Consider the following 22204-nt stretch of genomic DNA (forward strand, 5'->3'; position numbering starts at 1 on the left):
TTCCAATACCTTGATTATAATAATAAAAACACTCATTCTTTAGACAAGCTTAGGTAATTTTCGATATTAAATCATAGTACTTTCTTTTATATTACCCTTTGGTGTCTGTGTGATCCCTCAGTCGGCCAGGTAGGTTCGATACAGCTCAAGAGCCTTCTAAAGCTATTCAGGAAAAGCTTATATCTGTCCTGTGAATGTGACTTTTTTAGCATTAATACCTTCTTGTATCTATCTATATCTATTTTTGATACTTTTAACAACTGTATAGATTGCACATGAATGCCACCAATAATACATACAAAACAGTGTAATATTAACTGCAGAATCTCAGTAAAAGTATAGATAATGACAGTAATGACAGACCTGTGGAGGCAAAAAGTATAGCTATAGGCCAAGATAATTAAGTATATTATTTCAATATACTGCAGTACAAATATCCTATTTTAGTTAGCAATATTGATTTTAGACCATATCGCTTTGTCCTAATGCTCTGAACATTATTTTCTCATGAGATGGGTCAGTATATACCACCATATCCAGTTTATTCCCACGAGCAGTTAGTTGCCATCTGTCAACTATAAGATCCATAGTATTTGGCATACACTCTTCACATGCTTGCCACATCTTGTTTGTTCTGCCTTCTTCCCTTGTTACATGTATGACATATGGTGAAAATATTATAGTCAGTTGGTAGGGACTGACATTCCATCTTATTTAGGTATATTTGTGATTCTTCCTTTAAATTTCAGATGAGCAATATTATTGTACTTACATCTATTTTTACTCACTCTGTTGTGAGCATCTTCTACGTATTGAAAATAAAGCAGCAATCTAAGCTGACAGGTTGTTGTCAGCTTCATTGTGAGAAATGTCACTTCTATTATGTGTTTGTACATGTAAGTCACAGGTTTACAAACCCATCAGTGATTTAATTCCTGAAATATTGTAAAAGGCTCTAGTTTTAAGTAACTTTGGGCCTGTATAAAAACTCCAGATTGATATGTGTAGCACTTTGAATTGAGTTCTACAAATCAGTCTGGGATGACTCTCACTGAAAGCAAACGAAAAACACAGAACATCATGACAACTATTTGAATTTGATTGGTTGAAGCTTCACAATAGCGGAACAAGCTAAAAAAATCAAATTTTTTTCTATATCTCGCTGCGAGAAAAGCACAGACATCTTCCCTGTTCACAAATGCACAGAGCGCTTACCTTCTGCATGTTGTCCACAAACAAAATACTGGTAGTCACTATTGATGCTAATATAGGCTGAAGTACATCTGTCAGCTTTGCCATGTTTGTTACATGGGAGCTTGACTTTTGACTTCTGCACAAAACTCAGTGATTGTGATTGTTCCACCCCCGATAAACTTCACAGCAGGAGTCTCTCAAGACTGTTTCTCTCGAGAATCCATCTCACTGTGCAAGGTTATCTAAAGATACCATTATTATGGAAACACATTACATTTATGCTCCCTATAAATATATATACTCATAAACATCTAGCATGGAACGATTTAAAAGGTGGATTAACAATTGTGCTTGGGATATAGCCCAAGTGAATAAAGTGTATGTATAAATGTAATTCTTTTCCTTTTCTGTCACCATAACTCAGAAGATTTGTGGCATGGGGTACCCTTTCTTGTTTATTAACTTATAACTTCCTTGTATATTAATAGTTGCTGTTGGTTATAGATGCAAAAATGTGAACCTTGTCTAAAAATGCTCTTGTATCATTCCCTGATACAGCACTGTAATACTACGGTAATCTCCAATACCAATCCTTTCACATTGATGTTGTCTTTTTAATGTAACTTAGATTTAAACCCAATTGAAATGCCTGACCTTGGGCTGCTATAGTGTGTTATCTGCCCGTATCCAATGGTAACATCACTAAGGGACACAAACTGAGTAAACGTGATAGCTGCATGTGATTCCAGTGTCTCATTAATACATGGCCATAGGCCTGTGTGGAACCAGTCATTAAAAGTGATCAATGGGCATCCGTTATCAAAACAGAGGGCTAGCTGATGCCAAGATTTTGTGAGGACTGTACCGTGTATGTGAGAAAATCTGTAATTGTTATACTTCCAAATATTGATCCCCATGATAATCCTTATTGATTGATTTTTCTTTTAAAATACTGATTGAAAACTTCTGAGTGCTTGCTGATTTTGGCACATGATAGTTTTACTTTTGATTACAGTGTCAGTGTTCAAGTTATATTCTTTAAAAATGCCTAACCTAACTTACCTAATTTAAAGGTGCACTATGTAACTTTTGATGAAGTCTACCAACTTCTTGTCTCATTCAGTGATCTTTAACTATACAAAGAGCATTGTGGACAATGTTTACAGATGTGCAGCTGACTCCTGTTGACCCCAAAGTTTAATTCAACACCTTCCAAACCTCACTTCACATAATGGTGAAATCACTGCCTGCAGAGGGACCACGCGAGAGCCATATTGTGCACCGTGTTCAACACAGAAGCTGTTTTCTTGGTACAAAACCGCCCTGCTGCTGCTGCCAAGGTCGCCCTTTACTCCCTCTTTACAAAACAACAACTCCTGATTGTTTAGTGGCAACAAATGTGGCAATCATTCTGCTTAGATTGCAGCTTCAAGAAATACTGCAGTAGTTTAGCCTTTCTGCTCATTTTACTCTATAATGTGCAGTTAAAAATAACACAAAAAATGTAATTTAAATTTACCTTTAGATTATTATATGAATTATAACAATTCATCCAGTAGCTCAGTGGGTAGAGCGTTCAGCCACTGAAGATCTATGGTTTAAATCGCAGTCCCACTGGTGTGTATTGTGTCTTAGTTTTCTCAGTCATTTCTAATTGTCAGTGATATGTCAATGATTACTGGAGATGTCTAGAGATAGTCGTCAGCAGTAAAAGTATGTAGTTTGGAGCAGAGCTCAGACTTTGACAGAGGAAATTTGATTTAAAAAAACAGATGCGATAAAAGTAAAAAATTGTGATCAATCAATATGAAGAAATTGTGATCACAATTATTATATATTATTATTTATTTATTATATTATTATATCACCCAATCTGAAATCTCTAAAATGCAATATATGACCTATAAAAAAATACAAAAATATGGCTTGCAACTCCCATCTCTATGTATTCAAGCAAACATAAATCAGGTATGCCGGTCAATTGATGATACTCAGAGATTCAAAATGTCTTCTTCACAGTAATAGACAGCCACAATATTCATTTCCTCCTCTATTGCACAGGGCATTATGACGTAAGACCAAAGCAATTACCTTTCTGCATCTGATCTGCCATTAGCTGCCTGTGTGTGCGTATGTGTGTGCATATGTGTGCATGTGTGTGTGTTCTACTGGATCCATACTGAGGCGTTTAGTGAAGTGTTCTCTCCTCTTTTGAGTCTCACATCAAAGATTGGATCCTTGAGCAGTGCACCTCGGGGAGATGATGTCATATGCCTCACTCACAAAGACATGCCCCAAACAGCTGACAGGGTTCATCATACTTAAGAAATGTATACTTGATGCATTTTTTTTTTTTTTTTCCTCTACAGCAACACACAACATTTGGTCATATTTTTATGTGTATGTATCTCTCTGATCATACATGTTTGAAATATTATCTTCAATATATGTTGACTGTTTACTGTTGAAAAAAATATTTAAAGTGCACTAAGTAGCTTTTCTAGTTGGGGGTCTGGCGCCTGGTTGTTTCTATGGAAATATTATTGCTTTACCTGTTCCACAGTATGACACTAAGCTTATCTATCTTACATTTATTCAGTTAAAAATGTGACCTGGATAAAGCAGATGAAAATGGATGGATAGAAATGTGACCTGTAATCTGTCTTGTTTGCGTCACCTGTTTTTAAGTAATGCTACACTGTGGAATATTCCAACAACACAATAACATTTCCACCCACCCAGAAAAGCAAGTGACGGACAACCCATCAACAAAGTTACATGTATGGGGGAAAAAAAAAAAAAAAAAAAATATATATATATATATATATATATATATATATATATATATATATATATATATATATATACATATACATATACCTGTATATATGTGTGTGTTTTAATTCCACAGTATGACATTGGGCCAAAGCACCTATTGATTGCTTTTTACCAGCCAATAAACTATTAAGCAGTCTTATCCTGGATGCTCTGTGGCATTTTTATAAACAACAATAAACAATCTCTCAGATAAAACAACAGATTGAATGTCCCATTAAGATCTTATGCATAAGGTATTAAACCAAATGTCAATTTGTCAAGCAATTTTATTAGTTTTATTGGCCCCATCTTCTCTTTTATTGACTTTTGTTTATTGCATTGTTGTTATTGAATGCGGGATTCCATTTGACTCGTATTGCCTTGGCTTTAGAAATATTATCAAATCTGCCTTTTTTTTTTTTTTTACACATTTCTCATGTCAAAATAAACACTAAAAGTCAATGCATTCTTCCATTTTACATTCAATAGTCCAGCCTAGACAGCATCCCTGGCACGAGACAAAACATTGCATGCATTTACACGTATTTTTCTAAAAAAGTCATACTTGTAGAATAACTTATTATATTTACCAAAACAAACTGCTCCCTGCCTGTAGTCATGTTAAAATGTGCCAAATGAGAAGCCAGCATGCCCTCCTCTCTCCTCAGGGTGGTAATTCTCTCTCTCAAGACGGTCTGCACTAATTACGGTTGTAACGCATCAAAGCAAAGCGTTTAGAAAAGCCCTTTTGACCACAACAAGATACCCCTGCCTCCAGTGCATGTATTCAACTAAAATGTTCAGTCTACATTAATATACTGTAATTACATGATAGCACAATGTGGCCATGAAGGATCTTGGAAGTATTTTTACAATAATTGCATGTATAAATAGTCTAAGTGTTAGATAAGTACACTAGACTGGACTTACACAGACATATAATTATGAACAGAGAAATGTGGGAATGGACAGTAGTTGACAAGAATTACATGTTATTATATGAATATCAAGGTTATGTCAGTGAAGTGGTTCTCAAAGTGAACCAGAGAGCGGAGACCTGCTTTGAAAGGCTTTTTGTCCCATGCCAGTAAGTTTAGTTTTGTTTCATTCTGGTTTAAGGGTCTATACCCTATTTTGTTGGTTTGTTTGTTTGTTTGTTTTTCAGGTAATGAATCAAAATGTGTGATCCAAAATGGGGCCACTGTGTGCTGTCTGTGTCTAATTATGAAGTGTTTTATTGTCTGCGAACCAGGAAGTAATACAGGTGTAGTGTTTTTTGTGTGTGTGTGAGTGTAAATTTTTTTAGCAGCTTAGCACTATGTCCAAATGTTAACATACTTAGAAATCACAGTAAAGACATTCTTCTTCATGTCTTAGTCCTAGTTTAGACTTGGTGTAGTCTCAATAATCCAATATCAGTTTATTTTTACTAGTTTGAATCTCATGATGTAATCCGGGTTTAGATTAGTCAGGATATCACTGGGATTTCGCAATTCAGTTCTGTTTTGGACCTTGTTTAGCTGATGTTTAGCCTCTTGGTTTTTATACTTAAATTCTTTCATTTTATCCTGCTAAAGTTGGCACTATGAAATCCACACATTGTCTTTTCTTTTCTGTGTATAATTGTGGATGGTGGCGGTTAGAAAAGCTGTGTCTCTTGAGAGGGAAACTTTAGTCTGTGCGATTGTTAGACCGTGTGTTTTGGTGGCTGACAGAGGATGTGAACAGTAATTGGGAAAGGACAGAAAACTCCTCCATTTTCTCGCTTGGCTGCACCGCGACTGTACGGAGAATTCAGGAGAGGATTAGGAACAGGAGGCGAGCTTTTTGTAAGTGATTTACCGCCCTCACTGCCTCTGCCTTGTACTCTATTAATTACACTCGCACTTTGGTGACCGCCAGCCAGAATGGAAATGAATTAAAGGCTATGTTTGGGAAGATTAGAGCTTTTAAAATTCTGGGCAGGTGCAGGTTAGCGGTGCGGGGTGCTAATTGCAATACTCACATCTCTGTAATTGTTTTTGCTTTATGACAGTGACGGTGATGGTGCAAGTCAATAAATGTGATGACAAGGAAATCTGTTTATCCTCAATGAGTCACTCAGCTTTAATTTATGATAAGATGTGACCAGTGTCCAAAGTACAGCCGCTGTAAAATCACTTTAGTAGAAGTTAATTAAGAGTGACTGTAAATTGTGTAAACGTCTACTCAAGCTATGACTACAAAATGTGTTTAAAAAAACTAAATATTAAGATTAATGTAATTAGTAAAAGTAGCAATTAGTTATAGTGTGATTGATGTCCCTCCATCATGTTTTCACCATAGACTGTATAAGGAAATGAACTGTGGGAGCGTGACGTCACCCAGTGTTCAGCTCCAGTCAATTGAAGGTCATGATACTGGCAGTTATAGGAGCGAATTTGGAGACAGGTCCATATTAGGCATAATAATTTATTTACTTACAAAACAGCAAAATAAAAACACCATGACGAGGTTCACTGCAGTCGTTAAAGAGAGAGAAATTACAATTTTCCCAGTCAATAAGAGTCAGTGCCACATTGAACACTTCCTGAACACTTCCTTTTTGGAACTGGTCTCCCATTAGCCAACATTATGCATCAGTTTGATTTTTGAAAGTTTTCTGTCTAGCAGGTTTTATTAGACAGGACAGTGAACCATGTGAAGGCTGGGGATGAAGAGTTGGAAGCGGCATTCAGTTGGAGCCAACTTCAGGCTGGCATGTATGTTGTTTATCCAAAATGCCTAGGGTATAAGCGGGAAAGCCTCCAATGAACAGCACAAATGACATCTGTAAATAGTTTAAATTGAATATATTACTATGCATCTTCATCTGCTGGGAGTTTTCAGTAATGTAAGAGGGGTTGGGAACTTGGCAGTGTTTTTTTTCCTACTCCATTAGGCTATCAAACATCTTTTCATGAATGTTATTGTATATTTGGGCCATATCTTACCCCAATCTTAGCACTATTGCAATTGTGGGGTGTGGAGCTCTATAAAAGAGTTGTGCTGTACCTGAATGTCAGGTGGAGTGGAGCAGACTGAGGGCATGGTGTGGCACATTCAGAGAATTGCCAGAATGGCAAAAATAAATATCAAACTAGTCCACTGAAAAACAGCATGTAACATGATCAAGTCTCTTTTATTTGGAAATATATTAGAATGATGTTTGTGCATTGTCTGGATGCCCTCCCACAGCAGAGCACAGCCCCTCGCCCGCTTCCTGTATCGTCTCAGCTCTGCTCTATAGTTTGGTTTGATATGGATCTGTACAAAAGCTGCTCATTCACATGAGGTCGTTTACAGCTCTGTCATAAAGTGTGTTTTCTTACCCTATCTGAGGTCCTACTGCTGCAATATTGGATTTCCTCACATTCTCGTTTTCATCGAGCTCTTTTCATCAGCTCTATTTAATTTTGTGACCAAATTATTCCCATTGTGCCTCTTTGGGTAGTTTATAAAGTTAGTCACCAGTAGGTGGACTACCATCAGAACTGTAGAAAAACAAAAAAAATTTGCACAGCCGTGGAGTGGCCGGACTCTTACAGGGATCAGCGCGCACATTTTTTGAGCTCGGGGCTGTGACATTGGAGCAGACGCACGTCTCATACTCTGTACAGACAGCAGCACATTTCTGCTTTGTGTGCTTATGGAACATATCAGTCACTTGTGTGGGGCAAATGCAGGGTGTCAAAACAGTTCTATTGTACCCATATATAATTTTTCCTCACACCCCTCTTTGCTGCCTGGTAATGAGGCAAAGATTGCAGACATTACCTACACCGGTAGTGCTTTTAAATGCTACAGCGGTCACAGAAATATCATCACCATATATGTACTTGTACAGTCTCACTCCAGCCTCCAGCAGCGATGTACTGCCCTACCTAGACACACCCTTTGTTAATGCTAGCGCTAAGATCAGGGCCCTTTATTTTTACTACTAGTGAATATGTAATATTTCATTGATAATATTTTGTTTTATGTACATCTTTATGGATTTGTTACTCGTCAAAGTTGTCCCATGCCTAAACTGTACCTCTGTTTACCTAAAATTTCATATATCTCTTGCCTTTAGGAGTGTTGTGGAACCTGTCCTCCTGCGATGCTCTGAAGATGCCCATCATTCAGGATGCTCTGGCTGTTCTGACCAACGCAGTCATCATCCCCCACTCGGGCTGGGACACCTCCCCTCACACGCAGGATGACCGAAAACTGCACCTGCACTCCTCACAGGTCCTCCGCAATGCCACCGGCTGCTTACGGTCAGTTAGATACAAATACTACATTGCTACTATTTAGGAATGGACAATTTTGGTGTTTTATTTATTTCTAGTAACCAAGTTCTCTTTTTTCTCATATAAGTATCGGTCCAATATGGAAAATGGGACCGATGATGCCCTAGTCTATGTGTACCCTTCATTTCCAGTTTGTCCTCTGTGCAGCAAAAAAGGCGGCTTTATGTTTACACAATCAAATATTTCAAGATTGTTATTGACATTGGAAAGTATTTTTTATCCATCACAATGGCAAGAAAAATATTGTGTAACTTATCGGTTGAAAAAATCTATATCTGATCCTCCGTAGTACTATTTTTAGAGGATGGAATAAGAGTGTTGGAGTTGAAAGCAGGATTATTTTTAGTTTCTGTTATTTTTACGCACTCTGAACTGACAGACTGAAAATGAGTCACTACTATTTAATTCTCTTGAGATGAGGTAATAGTCATACACTTGTCTGCTAGTAATGACAAATGCAGTTTGCTTGTTTTGGTTCACGGGCTCCTAGTATGCTAATAAGCTTTTGTGGTGGTCTCATTTACGTAGAAGGAATCTGCTTTCCTATGGCTGTTCCTGAGCTCCAGACTGTATTAAACCATTCAAAAATTTCTAGTTAGTAATAGTAGTCAGATGGATGGCAGCCTGTGAGATTTTAAAGGGGCTGTAACCATTTCTTTCATGTAAGTAATAAAGTAAATTTTGTCTTGCCCCAGTACAGATACATTGTAAAAGCAGTTCTTACCTCTGTATTGTTTGAGCATTATAAATCGTTTTTATTGAAAGTAACTGGCATGATAGCAAAACTCTGCTCTGGCCTCTGAAAACTGTGAAAGTGAAGAATAAGTTTGGACCATATAGGTTAAACGGAGCCTGTTTTTTTTCCACAAGCCTTAGATTCTAGCTTGACTGTATCTACCAGCAGTTACAGAAGTTGTTCCACTGTTATTTTGTTAACTTTTTATTGTGTTGGCTAATAATTCTTTGTGGACATTGTGCCTGGGTTCCAAAATAAACATGGCTTCCTAGAAATGTATAAAACAAGATTGTATTAGATATAAATTCTACGTTTTTTCTTTGTCTAAATATTATGTAGCAATTCCATCCATGGCAGAGAATGATTGTAAATGCAGGAGTAATGGATTCTGAGCAGATTTCCATAGCCTTGTATCTGCTCAGTGTTTTATTCATATGCTGCATGCTGTTGGAATACAGCAATACAACGAGTCTGAAAGATACAGAGCAATTCAAGGCTGTGTATTTGAAAGTTTTAATTCTATGATTAAAAATAATACTTCAGAAAGACAATTAGGTGGATCTGTTGAAAAAAAAACAAAAAAAACATTGCAGATTTGTATTTATTCGTAAAGATTTAGCTGAAACTGCAGCTCTTCTTCCCATTGTGTGAAATCCAATGAAATACCCAGCATTTCTGATAACATATAGCAGCATTAGCGCTTTCTAAATGAAGTCTAAAAAGGCAGTCGAGTGTTTCATCTCTGCAAAGTTATTTTCATATTGTTTTGATTTTCTAACTTTTTGCTTAAAGAGACAGCCGCAGCCTATTTTAAGTGTTATTTGAGTCTCTGTGAGTGTTTGAAGTTCTTCTAAAATAGTTGCAAAGTTGTTAAAGAAGTGCAGGGACATTTTTCATGTAAAATAAAGCAGCTTAGCGATGCACAATTAGCTTTGAGCAGAGACTAGGCCATACATTTTACTGTACATTTAACACGAACAAGTGACAAATTAGAGCGCTCTGCAAAGTACCGCGCCGTGGTAAAGTCTTAAATTATCCTTAAACTGTAGACTTTATCATCGAATTCATTTCATAATTGATTTCATGTTTCCAAAGCTGTCCTATATCTCACCAGCTTAAATCTCATTAAGAGGAAAGACTCTGCTCCTGATACATACACCCATTGTTGTATAAAAAAATTATCATGCTAATAAACAGCAATAACTTTCCAAAATAAAAACCACCAAGTAGATATATTTTCTAATACTTTCTTTTAGTTTCCATCTTGTGCTAGCTTCTGTCTGGATTGTTATCAAACCAAAACTTGTTTTTGCAGTTGTTAAAAATAGTAAAAATCAGATACTAATCCAATAAAACTTGAACTTGAATTTGAAGTGTACTGATACTAAGGAAAAATTTTACAAACAGACAACAGATAAAATGTTAAATTTATTGAAGATTTTAGAATCAAACTATTCAAGATTGATATTGAGTACTCAGCCTATTCTTTAGTATTGAAATGTTTGCCAGAAGCTCCACGGACTTTCTCTGTTTTATTAGTACAGTGTTATTGTCAACTTACTTAATCAAATGACTAACTGGCTAATTTAGGTAAAAACGTAAATAAAAATGGTTGTATTCTCCTCAGCATTTTCTTGTGAAGGACTTGGCACCACTAGAGCAGGGTTGAGTGGGGATAGAGTGGGCTCGCTGCCATTTCAACATTTGCATTTCTGTCTGTGAGCATGTCTAGCTTCTCCCTGTGTGCCTCTGCTCATTGCTGGGAAGCAACTAAATACATATTCAGAATAGTAATTTTGACTGTATACAAGTACAGTTACTCTACCATTTTGTGGTATTCAGAATACACTTACTTTCCTAAAAACTAAGAAAGACTTGACAATACTTCATCTTGCAATTTAAGGTTTGAACTTTGTGGTATTAATGAGAATAATTTAAAACACTGCTCTCGTGGTACGTTCATGTACGATTTTTCTTTCTCTAATCAGTGATAAAGAAATCCATGACAAATGTTGCAAAAAATATTTTCATGTACAATATAATGCAATTCAATGTGAAAGTATTCAGTACACTGATTGGACCATGTATCAGATTACATTTCAAGATACTATTATTCTTCCTATCACTGCCTCTACCTGATGCTGCATGTGGCCTGTCAATAGAGTCAACAGTTAACGTTAAAGATTTTCTGCTCTGTATAATAACATACAGTATAGAAAAATGTTTTATTCCATGTCAACGTACAAAGCCTGGGTCTCTGTGTGGACTTGCTAAGCTGGCTATTCATCTTTCTCATGCCTCGTTAGGAAAGGCTGGAAGTTAGATTAAAGATTGAATATTTCATGGTTTGCTGTACGGCTGGCCACCTGCTCTTTCCGCTGCTCCGTCTTTCCAATATTTTCTCATTTTCTCCGCCCTCATCCCTCACTCCGGCTCTATCAGCGCCCATGACTCTATCTCAATCATATTAGCCCTCCTTTATTTAGCTATTTATCCTGTGCAGACAGTCTGAAGCGGCTGTCTCCACATACATACAAACAAACAGGGCTAGCTTCACTCATACTGATCTGACACTTATAAATAAATTATAAATGGCACAGTGATTGCAATAAATTAGAAAAGATTGAGCTTTAGACGCGGAAGGAGATATCTTGCTTTGGCAAAATATGTTGTTAGTTGGGGAAATAGTTTGAAAGTCCTTTCAATTTGAATAAATATACAACAAAAATGAAAATCCCATCTCCCCTTATTCTGTCAGAAAGAAAAATCTGCCTGAAGTGATTTGACCTACTTTTCATCTTGTGAGGATGTTTGCTTTTTCATTATATTTAAGCATATTTGTTTTAAATGATATAGGTATAGCTTACTCCAAAACTGTTGCAAATGTGTCTTTTAATTGGACAAGTCTTCAAACAACTAAATGACTGCTAACCTGAACCCTGCTGAATAGAACAGAACTTTATTTGTCTGTTTCAAGATAAAACAGAAATTTGTCTTCAATACTAATTCAGGCAAAGGTATAGGAGAACAACAAGTAAGTCTTAAAAAGAGCTTTCGTGACTGAGCCAATCGCAAGCCAGGAGCAACTATTACACAGTCTGATATGCTCTAATTAAGTCTTGTAAAATAAGGGGCTTTGGTCTCTTGAAACATTTGTGAAACTGCTTAAGTCTCACCTTCAGAGGCGGCAGAATCTTTGTCTAAATGTATTCTTGAACTGAACTTGAAACTCCATGCTCTGGTTGCATTATGTAAAGTCAATTTCCAGTCTGAGAGCTTTTGTGGAGTGATATTCTGAGTTTAAATATGCTGGGACTAGCACATACTTTCAAAAAATATGATCTATCCATTTTTAACATCTGAATACAGAGAAATTTAGGGCAGTCCATCGGAAATGTGCTTCAGTGTGCCAGTAAATGTCTTGGTTGAGATTCATATATTGCACAAAGCATTAATGATCTATGAATATCACACACAAAGGGTAGAAACATCATATCCCCTCAAATGAGTAAAAGATGTTTTTTGTTTTTTTTTACACTTTGCCCCAATAAAACATCTGTACATTTCAATCTACTGTGAATTAAATTATGCCATTTTAAGTGCTATTAGGTGTGATTAGATGCTTATTTTATATTGTTGAGGTTCATATAATGTAAAGAAAAATAAAACATGATAAAAGAAGGAAAGTTGTTTGCAATTTGTGCCAGAAAACAGCAGCAGTTATTGATTGATTTATTAACTGATTGATTGATTTTGACTACCAAGTTAAGCATATCTTCTGAAGTGTGCTATCCTGAGTGCTGTTTCAGTTGAATCAGTGTTTTCCACGTTGTCTTACAGGAACGTGAGCTCTGCTGGAGAGGAGGCTCGGAGAAGGATGCGAGAGTGTGAAGGTTTGACAGACGCGCTGCTCTACGTGATCCAAACGGCCCTGGGGAGCAGCGAGATAGACAGTAAGGTACGGACATGCACACAAGAGCCCACAGTGGAACCGCCTGCAGACATTCAATATACTGAACACCAATGTACTCATATTACATCTATAATACACAGTCACGCTACTCTGACTCCCCACTTCCAGGAGCCTGAATCTATATAAAGAAATGAGCCGCTCTATCCAAGACTGAAATGCAGTGCACATGGATGAGTAGTTATGCTGTAGAGTATATTTAAATTTACATATGTTTACATGAGTTCTCTGCGTCTGTGTTTTATTGTTTGCTTCCACTGTATTCAAGTGTGGTTTGCATAATAGCTTCTGACTGAGGCCGTTCCCTTTCCATAAGTTTACATGATGATTTGTTTGGTTTAGTTTTTTGAATCCATAAAGGAAATGCACTAGTATAATTGCCAATGATGAATAGTCTTCGCATGGCTTGAAACAGGCAAGAGCAAAGTCATTCTGCCTTCGCATATATCAGTGATTAATATTTCATATCCCTGCACCAAAACTTTTCATCCAAGTTTTGTATGGTCATTGCCGATTAAAAATAACAATGCTGTCTGTGCTAGGCCTTTATGTGAGCGGGGTTGTCTCTGACCTGTAACTTGGCCTGGAGGGTTGCCCTGCCATACAGTGGAACATTGCAGGCAAGGGAAAGCAACATCTCCAAGGAGACCATCAGTTTGATGAAACAGTGAACCAGAACTATTACATAATGCACTGTATCTGAAACAATGTTTTCCAAATAGCATTGTTCAGCACCTCAAAGCTAGAAACAGCCCTGTCTCTTTTATTGATGTCAGTGTCCTGCTTCATCTCCAAAATTAGATTACCCTCCACATTACAACATAGACAACATTGCCTTCCAGCCGGTTACTTTTTACAGTGTTTAGATATTTGTCAACCCAGATAGTCAGTGACACAGAAAGATGTCTTGGGAGTGTTATGTACTGTGTGCCTGACCCTGTTTGTCCTCTCTGTGCATGTGTCTTATTTGAAGGAGCCTTAAAAGAAGATGTGAAATATTAAATCCACAAAAATCCTTCTCCAGATCAGAGTGTGGGACTGCTCAGTGCACAGAGATTTCCAACAATAGGATTAGTCTGTGCTGCAGCACCTGTCTGTGGGTCTTGGCACACAGGGAGGGCATTTTACACTGTATCTAAACATGTTAACGACTATGTTTAAGTTAGTTCATGTGTACTATCGTGCTTTATCATAGCTATTAACCGTTTGGCATTTTGTGTATGGACAAATAGAGATTTATAAACGAAGTGGACAAATTACAGTACAAGCTAAATTCAGGGAGTGATCAGTATCTTGAAGCAAAAATGTACTTTTCCACTGCTCTTGGTGGCATATTTATATATTGCTATAATGATCTGATTGCACCCAATATTCACTGTTTTATATAGAGTTATATATAGTTAGCAGTTATATATAGTTATATATATAGACAGCAGCAGAGCTTTCAAGTATAATTCAAGTTTTACAAATGTTTCTATGGCTTGCAACATTCTCTTGAAATAACCAGTCATTACTTCTCTGATGCAAAATCATAAACTATATTTGCATAATGAAGTTGAGCTCGCAGCAGATAACATCTTTTTTTCCAGCCTACCAACCAGAAACAATCTATTTCTTCTCACTTTTTTTTAACCCTGAGCTATTTCTGTATCACTCCCCACTCACTTGTTTGCCCTGTGTCTTCTTGTCCCCCAGACTGTGGAGAACTGCGTGTGCATCTTGAGGAACTTGTCATACCGTCTGGCCGCAGAGACCTCCCACAACCACCAGGGGGGGTCAGAAGAGTTGGATGGTCTGCTGTGTGACACTGGAGGAAAAGATGGAGAGAGCTCTGGCTGCTGGGGCAAGAAGAAGAAGAAAAAGAAGGGCCATGATCAGGTATAGCTACATACAGTATGTCATCTAAAATAAACAGAAACTACCAATAGTGGAAGTCATGTCCCTCTTACTTTCTTTTCAAATGTTGGAGGGTCTGGAACATCGAGCACATCCTCTTTCTTATTTAGTTTATCTGAATTCAGGGAGAACATTTGGCTCCAGACTATAAGACTATGTAAACCCATGCAGTCTTTGGCTTGCCAGACTAGGAATTATGTGGGGGTATTGAGGGTGGTGAAATTACAGAAAATGCATCCCTAATAAACTGTCCCACTATCAGCCTGACAGCAGACAGTATCTGTTATTTAGGGCTTACCGATAATACACTGACACATTCAAGCCTCTCTTCTGAAACCTGACATCTTTCCTCCCCTAAAAATGGGTCAAGCTCCAGTCTCTGTGGACCTCTACTCTTTTTAGGTCTCTCCAAATATGAAGACTGCAATCATTAAGATTTTTATCATTAATTTTCCTAATGAGAAATTATGTGAATCCACATAAAGGCTAAATTAATCAGAACATTATGTATATGGTATTCCTTTACCTTCCTAATGCATACAGTCAATAAAAACTGCTATTTTCTTTTTTGAGCCATCACAAGCATTTCTTGGAAATTTCATCAAAATTCTACCAGCAGCATAATCTCACAATAAGCAATAAAATACTCTCTTACATAAGGCTTTTTTTAAATCATATTTTTCAGTGAAATAAATGAATTATGTATGAGAGCATTGTGGTGATTTGATGATTATTTCCTCTGACATAGGTCAACAAATGGTCAATTTAAATATGCATACATGAAGGAAAGTTTTTACAGAGCAAAAAATATTCTGTTCATTTGAATAGTTGCAGCTAAGACTTAGTTATTTCCATGATATATATAATGTGCATATGCAAAGATACCCTATATGGTATGCATCATTGTCTTGCATTCATTTCCAAGAGGGTAGGTACTGTATGTAATGTTATAGGTTATAAGCAGTTTGCCCAGTTCATTTTGGGTTCATACTTTCTGATGTCTTTATGAATATTTATGGAAACATCACAGCTCAAGGCTCACTTTGATATGCATGATGTTATTTGCACATCTTCTGACATGCACCTGGATTATATGTAGGTATCTTCAATGTATACAGCCTATACAGTCATAATAGACTTCAGAAACTGTCAAATGTGAGGAAAGCTTTGATCTCAAAACGGTCTCAAAGACTTAAACTCCTCTTAATCTGAGCTTTTAAAAATACATTTTGAAAGAAGCATCAAACATGATGGAGACATCTTCATACCTGTATCCTAAGTATGATTTTATGGTTTGTAGCTCTCCTCAACCACACTCAACATAAATTCATCTAAAAATATCATTACTTGAAAATCTTTTCGAAATGCGAGCACTGAAACATGCTCTCGTCTCTTGTCATGGTAATAAGCAATCAGCGACACATTCTGGTGGAGTGGCAGGCTTCTTTTTACAACCCGTAGAAAACAGCTCAATTGAAAACCAAACATTTCCGGTAGATCAGGAAGTCTGAATCAATTGCTATTTATTCATCAGTTGGTGGTGGTTAGTGATGGTTAGTTTGGAGCCTTGCTTTTCGACCAAATACTAACTTGTGTATAGCTGGGCAGAATGGCCAATGTTGAGTTAACCTGTAAACTAGATGTGAGAAGTCAATCATAAGCTCTCCACAATAATAATATGTGCCACACTTTGGGCTTTTTGTCCCTCTGTGCCTCCACTCCAATGCAGCTGCGGATGATTATCGTCAAGTACAGACTGGGAGTGTGTTGGCGAAGCCTGAAATGAGGGCATTAGACGAGGCAGTGTGGAGGTGACAAGAGAGTAGGGCTAGAAAAAAACTAGATATCATAAGGTATCAACAATACACAGATTTAGTATTTGTGCATTTTTAACATCTTATGCAGATAAAATTAGCCAGGTATTTTCTTGCAGTAATATCAAATTTCCTTTATTTCATCGGTACTTTCTATGACAATTTGTGTCTTTATTGATCCCTAGTCACTTTAATTTTAACAGTGACACTATTTATTTTAGAGTAGAGACCCCGTTCTACTCAAAATGATGAAAGGTCCCTTGAGTCATTAATAGCCTTATAATCACATTTGCCTTATTGATATTTGGCACTCAGTTAATGCTATTTTTGTTAGCGAAGGTCTTGCTTCTATGCATACAGGAGATGCTAAGTCAAAAAATACATTTGCTTTGTACAGTTGTGAAATGAAAATTGTGCTTTAGGAGTGGATGAAAAAAAACTAAAAGAAAAAAGAAAAAAATAATAAATCAAGATATTACTGTATTTTACTGTGTGATTTTTTTTCTGTCTGGGAGTGGCCAAAATATCAACTCAAATGTACAGTAATACCTTTTCTAGCATAAGGAGTGGTCCTTTTAGACTAATTTATCTTATTTAAACCTGCCATATTGTCATTCTGTTTAGACTGGTATCCACTACTCAAATATTCACTATACAAATATTCTCTTCCTAATTGTTTCTGACAAAACAAATTCATCTCCAAAACATTCATCCCTCAGGCTTATTCTGAAGTGCATCTCTTCTCCTTTCTGCAGTGGGATGGTGTGGGCCCATTTCCAGACTTGGCAGAGCCCCCTAAAGGCATCCAGATGTTATGGCACCCGACCATCGTGAAGCCCTATCTCACCTTGCTGTCCGAGTGCTCCAACCCGGACACGCTGGAGGGCGCGGCCGGGGCACTACAGAACCTCGCGGCTGGCAGCTGGAGGGTGAGCAACTGGGCAGTCGCCATCTTGGATTTCTGAGAAAGGGCAATGACAAAAGCTTAGGAAAAATCTACTGAGGACAGGAAGTCAATGTAGATTAACTGCCAAATGGACTGACAATAACACAGTCGATGTCCTGGCAGGGCAATATACTTCTTGATTTCCTGCAGGATCAATAGTATCTCTCTAACCTAAACAATATGGTGTCCTATAAGGTAAACAAATCTGGTGACCTTTGAGACAATTTGAAGTGCATTTTTAATCTTTTTAGGCTCGAAATTAGTTGTTAACGCTCAGGTACTTAGTAAATGTGAGGGTTAGCAGGAAGTCCTAGAAGCTGTGGAGAGGCACTGGGAATGCATGTGTTTCAAGGCAATAACATCTGTAATTGAATAAAATGAAGACATGGAGACAAGCAGTTGTTGTATCTCCTATCAGAGAATATACCTCAGTCTATTAAGTAGAACCACAGCCTTGTCATTATTGTGCATTTGTCTGAAATGCTTGTGTTGCTTGTGTGCAGTGGTCAGTGTACATTCGGGCTGCAGTGCGTAAAGAAAAGGGGCTGCCCATCCTGGTGGAGCTGCTCAGGATAGACAACGACAGGGTGGTGTGTGCTGTGGCCACCGCACTCCGCAACATGGCTCTGGACATCAGGAACAAGGAGCTCATAGGTAACAGCTGCCAAGCACAAAACACAGTTATAAATTCATTACATTACTCCATTTGATTTACTTTGTTTCAAATATATAAGCTATATAAGAGTTTGATACTCAATGTATCCTGCAGTGACACCTGTTGTAGAGTTATAAGCACAACAAAAGCCTGATTTATGGAAGTCTACATTCATATAAAATAGTGACAAATAATTATTATAAATATAAATAAAATATTTTTATTATACATTTTAGTAATGTATATTCATTGTTGATGTTGAAAATTATATAGTTAATAGAGTTTACAGTAGATTTTCCTCGGCTCTTCAAAGCTTTATTATAAGCTGCCTACTTGAGATCAGGAATGTTTATATTTTGGGGTCTGATGCTGAATATTTGCTAAGATAAGGGAGTTGGGGGGGCTTAGTGGGGAAGGGTGAAAGGGGGAAAGGGAGAAAGAGGGGTCATGGGATGAATCTTGATTTACATTACATCGCCTTCAGGTTCACCATTGAAACAAAAGAGGAATCCGGCCATGCTTTTCTTCTTTTTTCTCAGTTTGTTTCCTGTTTGCTGAGCTCCTGGAGCTCTCATGGTGGCTGCCTCTGGTTTGTCTGGTATTTCAGCATAGAACCAGACACTTGGTTTAGTGTCTTCTGGCTCAGATGTTGTAGATTTGGATGGTTCCTCATCTCTGATTCTGATACTCTGACATTGGAGCTGGTGTTGTGAGACACTTGATGGATTAGGAGAGCTTGGATTAGGAAAGTTTGTTTACTACTCCTGCCACAGTTGTTGTTTTAGGAGTTGTCTCTGTGATCACTTTTGTATAACCTCCATTTTTGGTAATGTTGTCTGCACCCTATTCATTCTCAGTCAGACAGATGGAAGAAATCTCATTCTTTATGCTGGAACCTGAGTTGAATAAAATGTCTGAACATTGGGCGACGGACAAACATTTTTTGTTTTGGTCTTACAATCTCCTGCCCTTGGTGGTCTCTGTTCTTTTGGTGAGGCAGAAGGGTACACCTCGATAACCTCAGTCTTCAGAGCTGGTTTCTTCTTGGAAGATGCCTGGGTGGTCTCTGCTTTTTAGTTGGATCAGAAGGAAAAACATCGATAACCTCAGGCTTTGGTGGGGGGGCTTAAAATTCGGAGACAAGTTTGTTTACTTTCAGAAGCTGGTTTCTCTTCCCTGTTTTCAGATGGAGTCTTGTGGTCACCTGCCTTTCTTGGAAGACATCTTGGTGGTCTTTCATCTTTCAGTGGTCTCTGAGGATACACCTCAGTTTGCTGAGGGGCTTTCGACCAATTTTGTCCAACATTTATAACCTCCTGAACAGCCTGCTTGTGTGGACTGTTCTCCCAAGTTTTGTTTTGTTTTTTCAGTTTTCCTGAACCAGGCATTTTCTGTGGACTTTTGGTCCTTCCCTATCTGGGGTCGATTGCTACTCCTAGAATTTTTTCTCCACTTTTTAGGACCTTGGGATATCTCTTGGTTGGATTTGTTATGACAACTAGGTCTGCCATTTTGGGTTGTTCTTTGTGTTACCTGTTCAATATTAAAAGGTCTTCTTCTTCCTTTTGGAACCCAGGTTTTGGGTGCTGGAGATGTCTCTGCTCCATTGTTTGGATACCAAGGTTTCTTGGCATATCTTTGGTCAGCATTTGGGTTGTTGGCAGCAGCCTCCCCTCTCCAGTTAGGACGTGGATACTGTTGTCTCCTCACAGTGCTTTCTTGGCTCAGATTTTTAGGATTGCGTCTAAACCCTCCCTATTTCATGGGGAAAGAACCATGTGCATTGGATGAAGATCCCCTGGAAGCTGGGGATGCCTGGGCTGGTTTTGTCTTGTTCAGCCTTTTCTTATTGCGTCCTTTTTTCCCATCACTCATCTTTGGCTCCATTGTCAACAGGACCAATGTCAACAGCCTGTGGAGACTGGGCCAAGCTGTTCTTCTCCATCTCTTCGACTGTGGCAAAATAAATGAGGATTTCAGGTTGAGGAATCTGCACAGAATCTTCACTTGTTTGAAGGCCTTTCAATGTTTCAGGCAGCTTCAACAAGCGGTTTAGATGTACGATATTCAGTGATCACCGTAACGCTAGATCTTTTCTGGTTCTTTCTTCTTCATATTGTGTTAACTTTGTTGTTATCATTAATGTTGATAATAAGTCAAAGTGTTTGTAGTGTTCACCTAAAAGTGTTCTGCCGAAAAGACTTCGACCTATCTGTTTGCATCTGTTTATCAATAAAACAAACAAAAACAAGTAATTCCAAGTAGGTAGCCATTGTAAATGAATAAATAGTTCCCAACTTTTTAAAAATGATTTAAGTTTTTTATATTCTTTTTTTTTTCTTTTTTGTAATCAATTACAAAATATTAATTAATTAGGAAAAAAAAAAATGTAATCATTGTCCGTACTGTCAATACTCTTATATATCCTAATCTTTCAGCTAAGTAATGAACAAATCTAGCTCAAGGTCTGGAGATGGGATCCCATGTATTGCACTGTGGTCACCCACTGGTGGGGAAAATTTTCCTACGTGGACTTAAAAGGAATACTCTACCTTGATTCAGCAGGCTGGGATTATTAAATAAGTGCAATAGTATTCATCCCTGACCCTTTGTCGCTGGAGTTTATTAATCATAACTTTTCTACCCTAGTACTAAACATTTAATTATTAGCCTTTGTTTTGCCATAACTACAAACCAATATATGCACACTGCGGAGACTTAGATTTAAGAATATTTTTCAAACTACTATTGAACATTTTCAGTTTTCCAAAAGTGTGTGTCACTACCATTTTATGCTTTTCAAAAACAAACCATGCAATTACACGACCTTGCCAAAGGAGAAACAAATCAGCCAATGTGAACGCTGATGTAACCTGATTGGTCGTGATAAGAACATAATAGTCCATCATTAAAGTAACATTCAACGACACAGATACAAGTCAAATCTTTGTAAAGGATAAGTCTTTCTACGGTTTTCATTGGAGACCGGCTGATGTCTTTCCTCCAGTCCCCATAGCAACAGCCACATGCCGCCTTCCTCTTATTGTCTAAAGCTGGAGGCAGAGTACCAGCATGTGGCCATTCATGTGCACTGTGTGGGCTGGGCTGTCAGTCTTTACGGTGTATGGCTGCCCTGGGCTTTCATGTATATTCTGATTTGAACAGATTGTCTCTTTCTCCCCTTGTGCTCTTAACATGATCGCATCTTGTTAGAGACATAACATATTGTGTATTGGGCTCTCACACCAGTGTGTAAATATTTCAATACTCGCAGCTAATACAGACTTCTCTGCAGAAAGCCAACTGGTCTTTTACAGTTAACTGATGGATTGAAAAAGATGCAGTGTCTGTAATTGTTTGAATACAGAATTGTGTGGAATTCTGGGTAATTAAGTACACTGCACAGTTTTTACAATCCACGGACTGCTATGGTGAAATATGTCTTCTTTTTTGTAATTTATTTTTAATAACTTTTATGCTAATAAAGCAGTGACAACATTATTAAATGGTTTTAATTAATTACTTTAAACAAGCCTTTTTTACTTACAGAAAGCTTGACTTGGCGCTATAACTGATTCCTAGGTTTTTGTCCATGATGTAGTAGGTTCTGTGCTCTGAAAAAGTTTTAAACTAGTTTAGTAACAGATTCAGTCAACATTGGCATAGCTGTTGTCAAATGAAAATCATCTGCCTACCTGTAAGTTGCATTTCTGTATCTGAAAGTGAATGAGCATGGCGATGCCACAGTGTTTGCTGCTCGTATTTTTGATTTTGTAACAGCTACACTTAAACATCCAGCAGAACATAGCTGCAGCCCGCAGGTGCTGTGGTGACCTGGTCAGTGTTTAAGAGCAAAGGTCAAG

The 22204-nt window shown here is 37.6% G+C and overlaps 1 protein-coding gene across 1 annotated transcript in view; it reads left to right on the forward strand.

The window, feature by feature from the left end:
• ctnnd2b (catenin (cadherin-associated protein), delta 2b) overlaps positions 1-22204 on the forward strand; it is a 103019-nt gene that overhangs the window by 74614 nt on the left and 6201 nt on the right. Inside the window, exons 13-17 of the mRNA XM_055151714.1 lie at positions 8105-8291; positions 12901-13018; positions 14726-14908; positions 17496-17684; positions 18190-18340. Coding sequence (XP_055007689.1) covers positions 8105-8291; positions 12901-13018; positions 14726-14908; positions 17496-17684; positions 18190-18340 — 828 coding nt within the window. The remainder of the gene's footprint in view (positions 1-8104; positions 8292-12900; positions 13019-14725; positions 14909-17495; positions 17685-18189; positions 18341-22204) is intronic.

This window comes from Boleophthalmus pectinirostris, unplaced genomic scaffold (assembly GCF_026225935.1).
Source record: "Boleophthalmus pectinirostris isolate CB_2022bp ecotype Guang Dong unplaced genomic scaffold, ASM2622593v1 HiC_scaffold_16, whole genome shotgun sequence".
NCBI classification, from domain to species: Eukaryota; Metazoa; Chordata; class Actinopteri; order Gobiiformes; family Gobiidae; genus Boleophthalmus; species Boleophthalmus pectinirostris.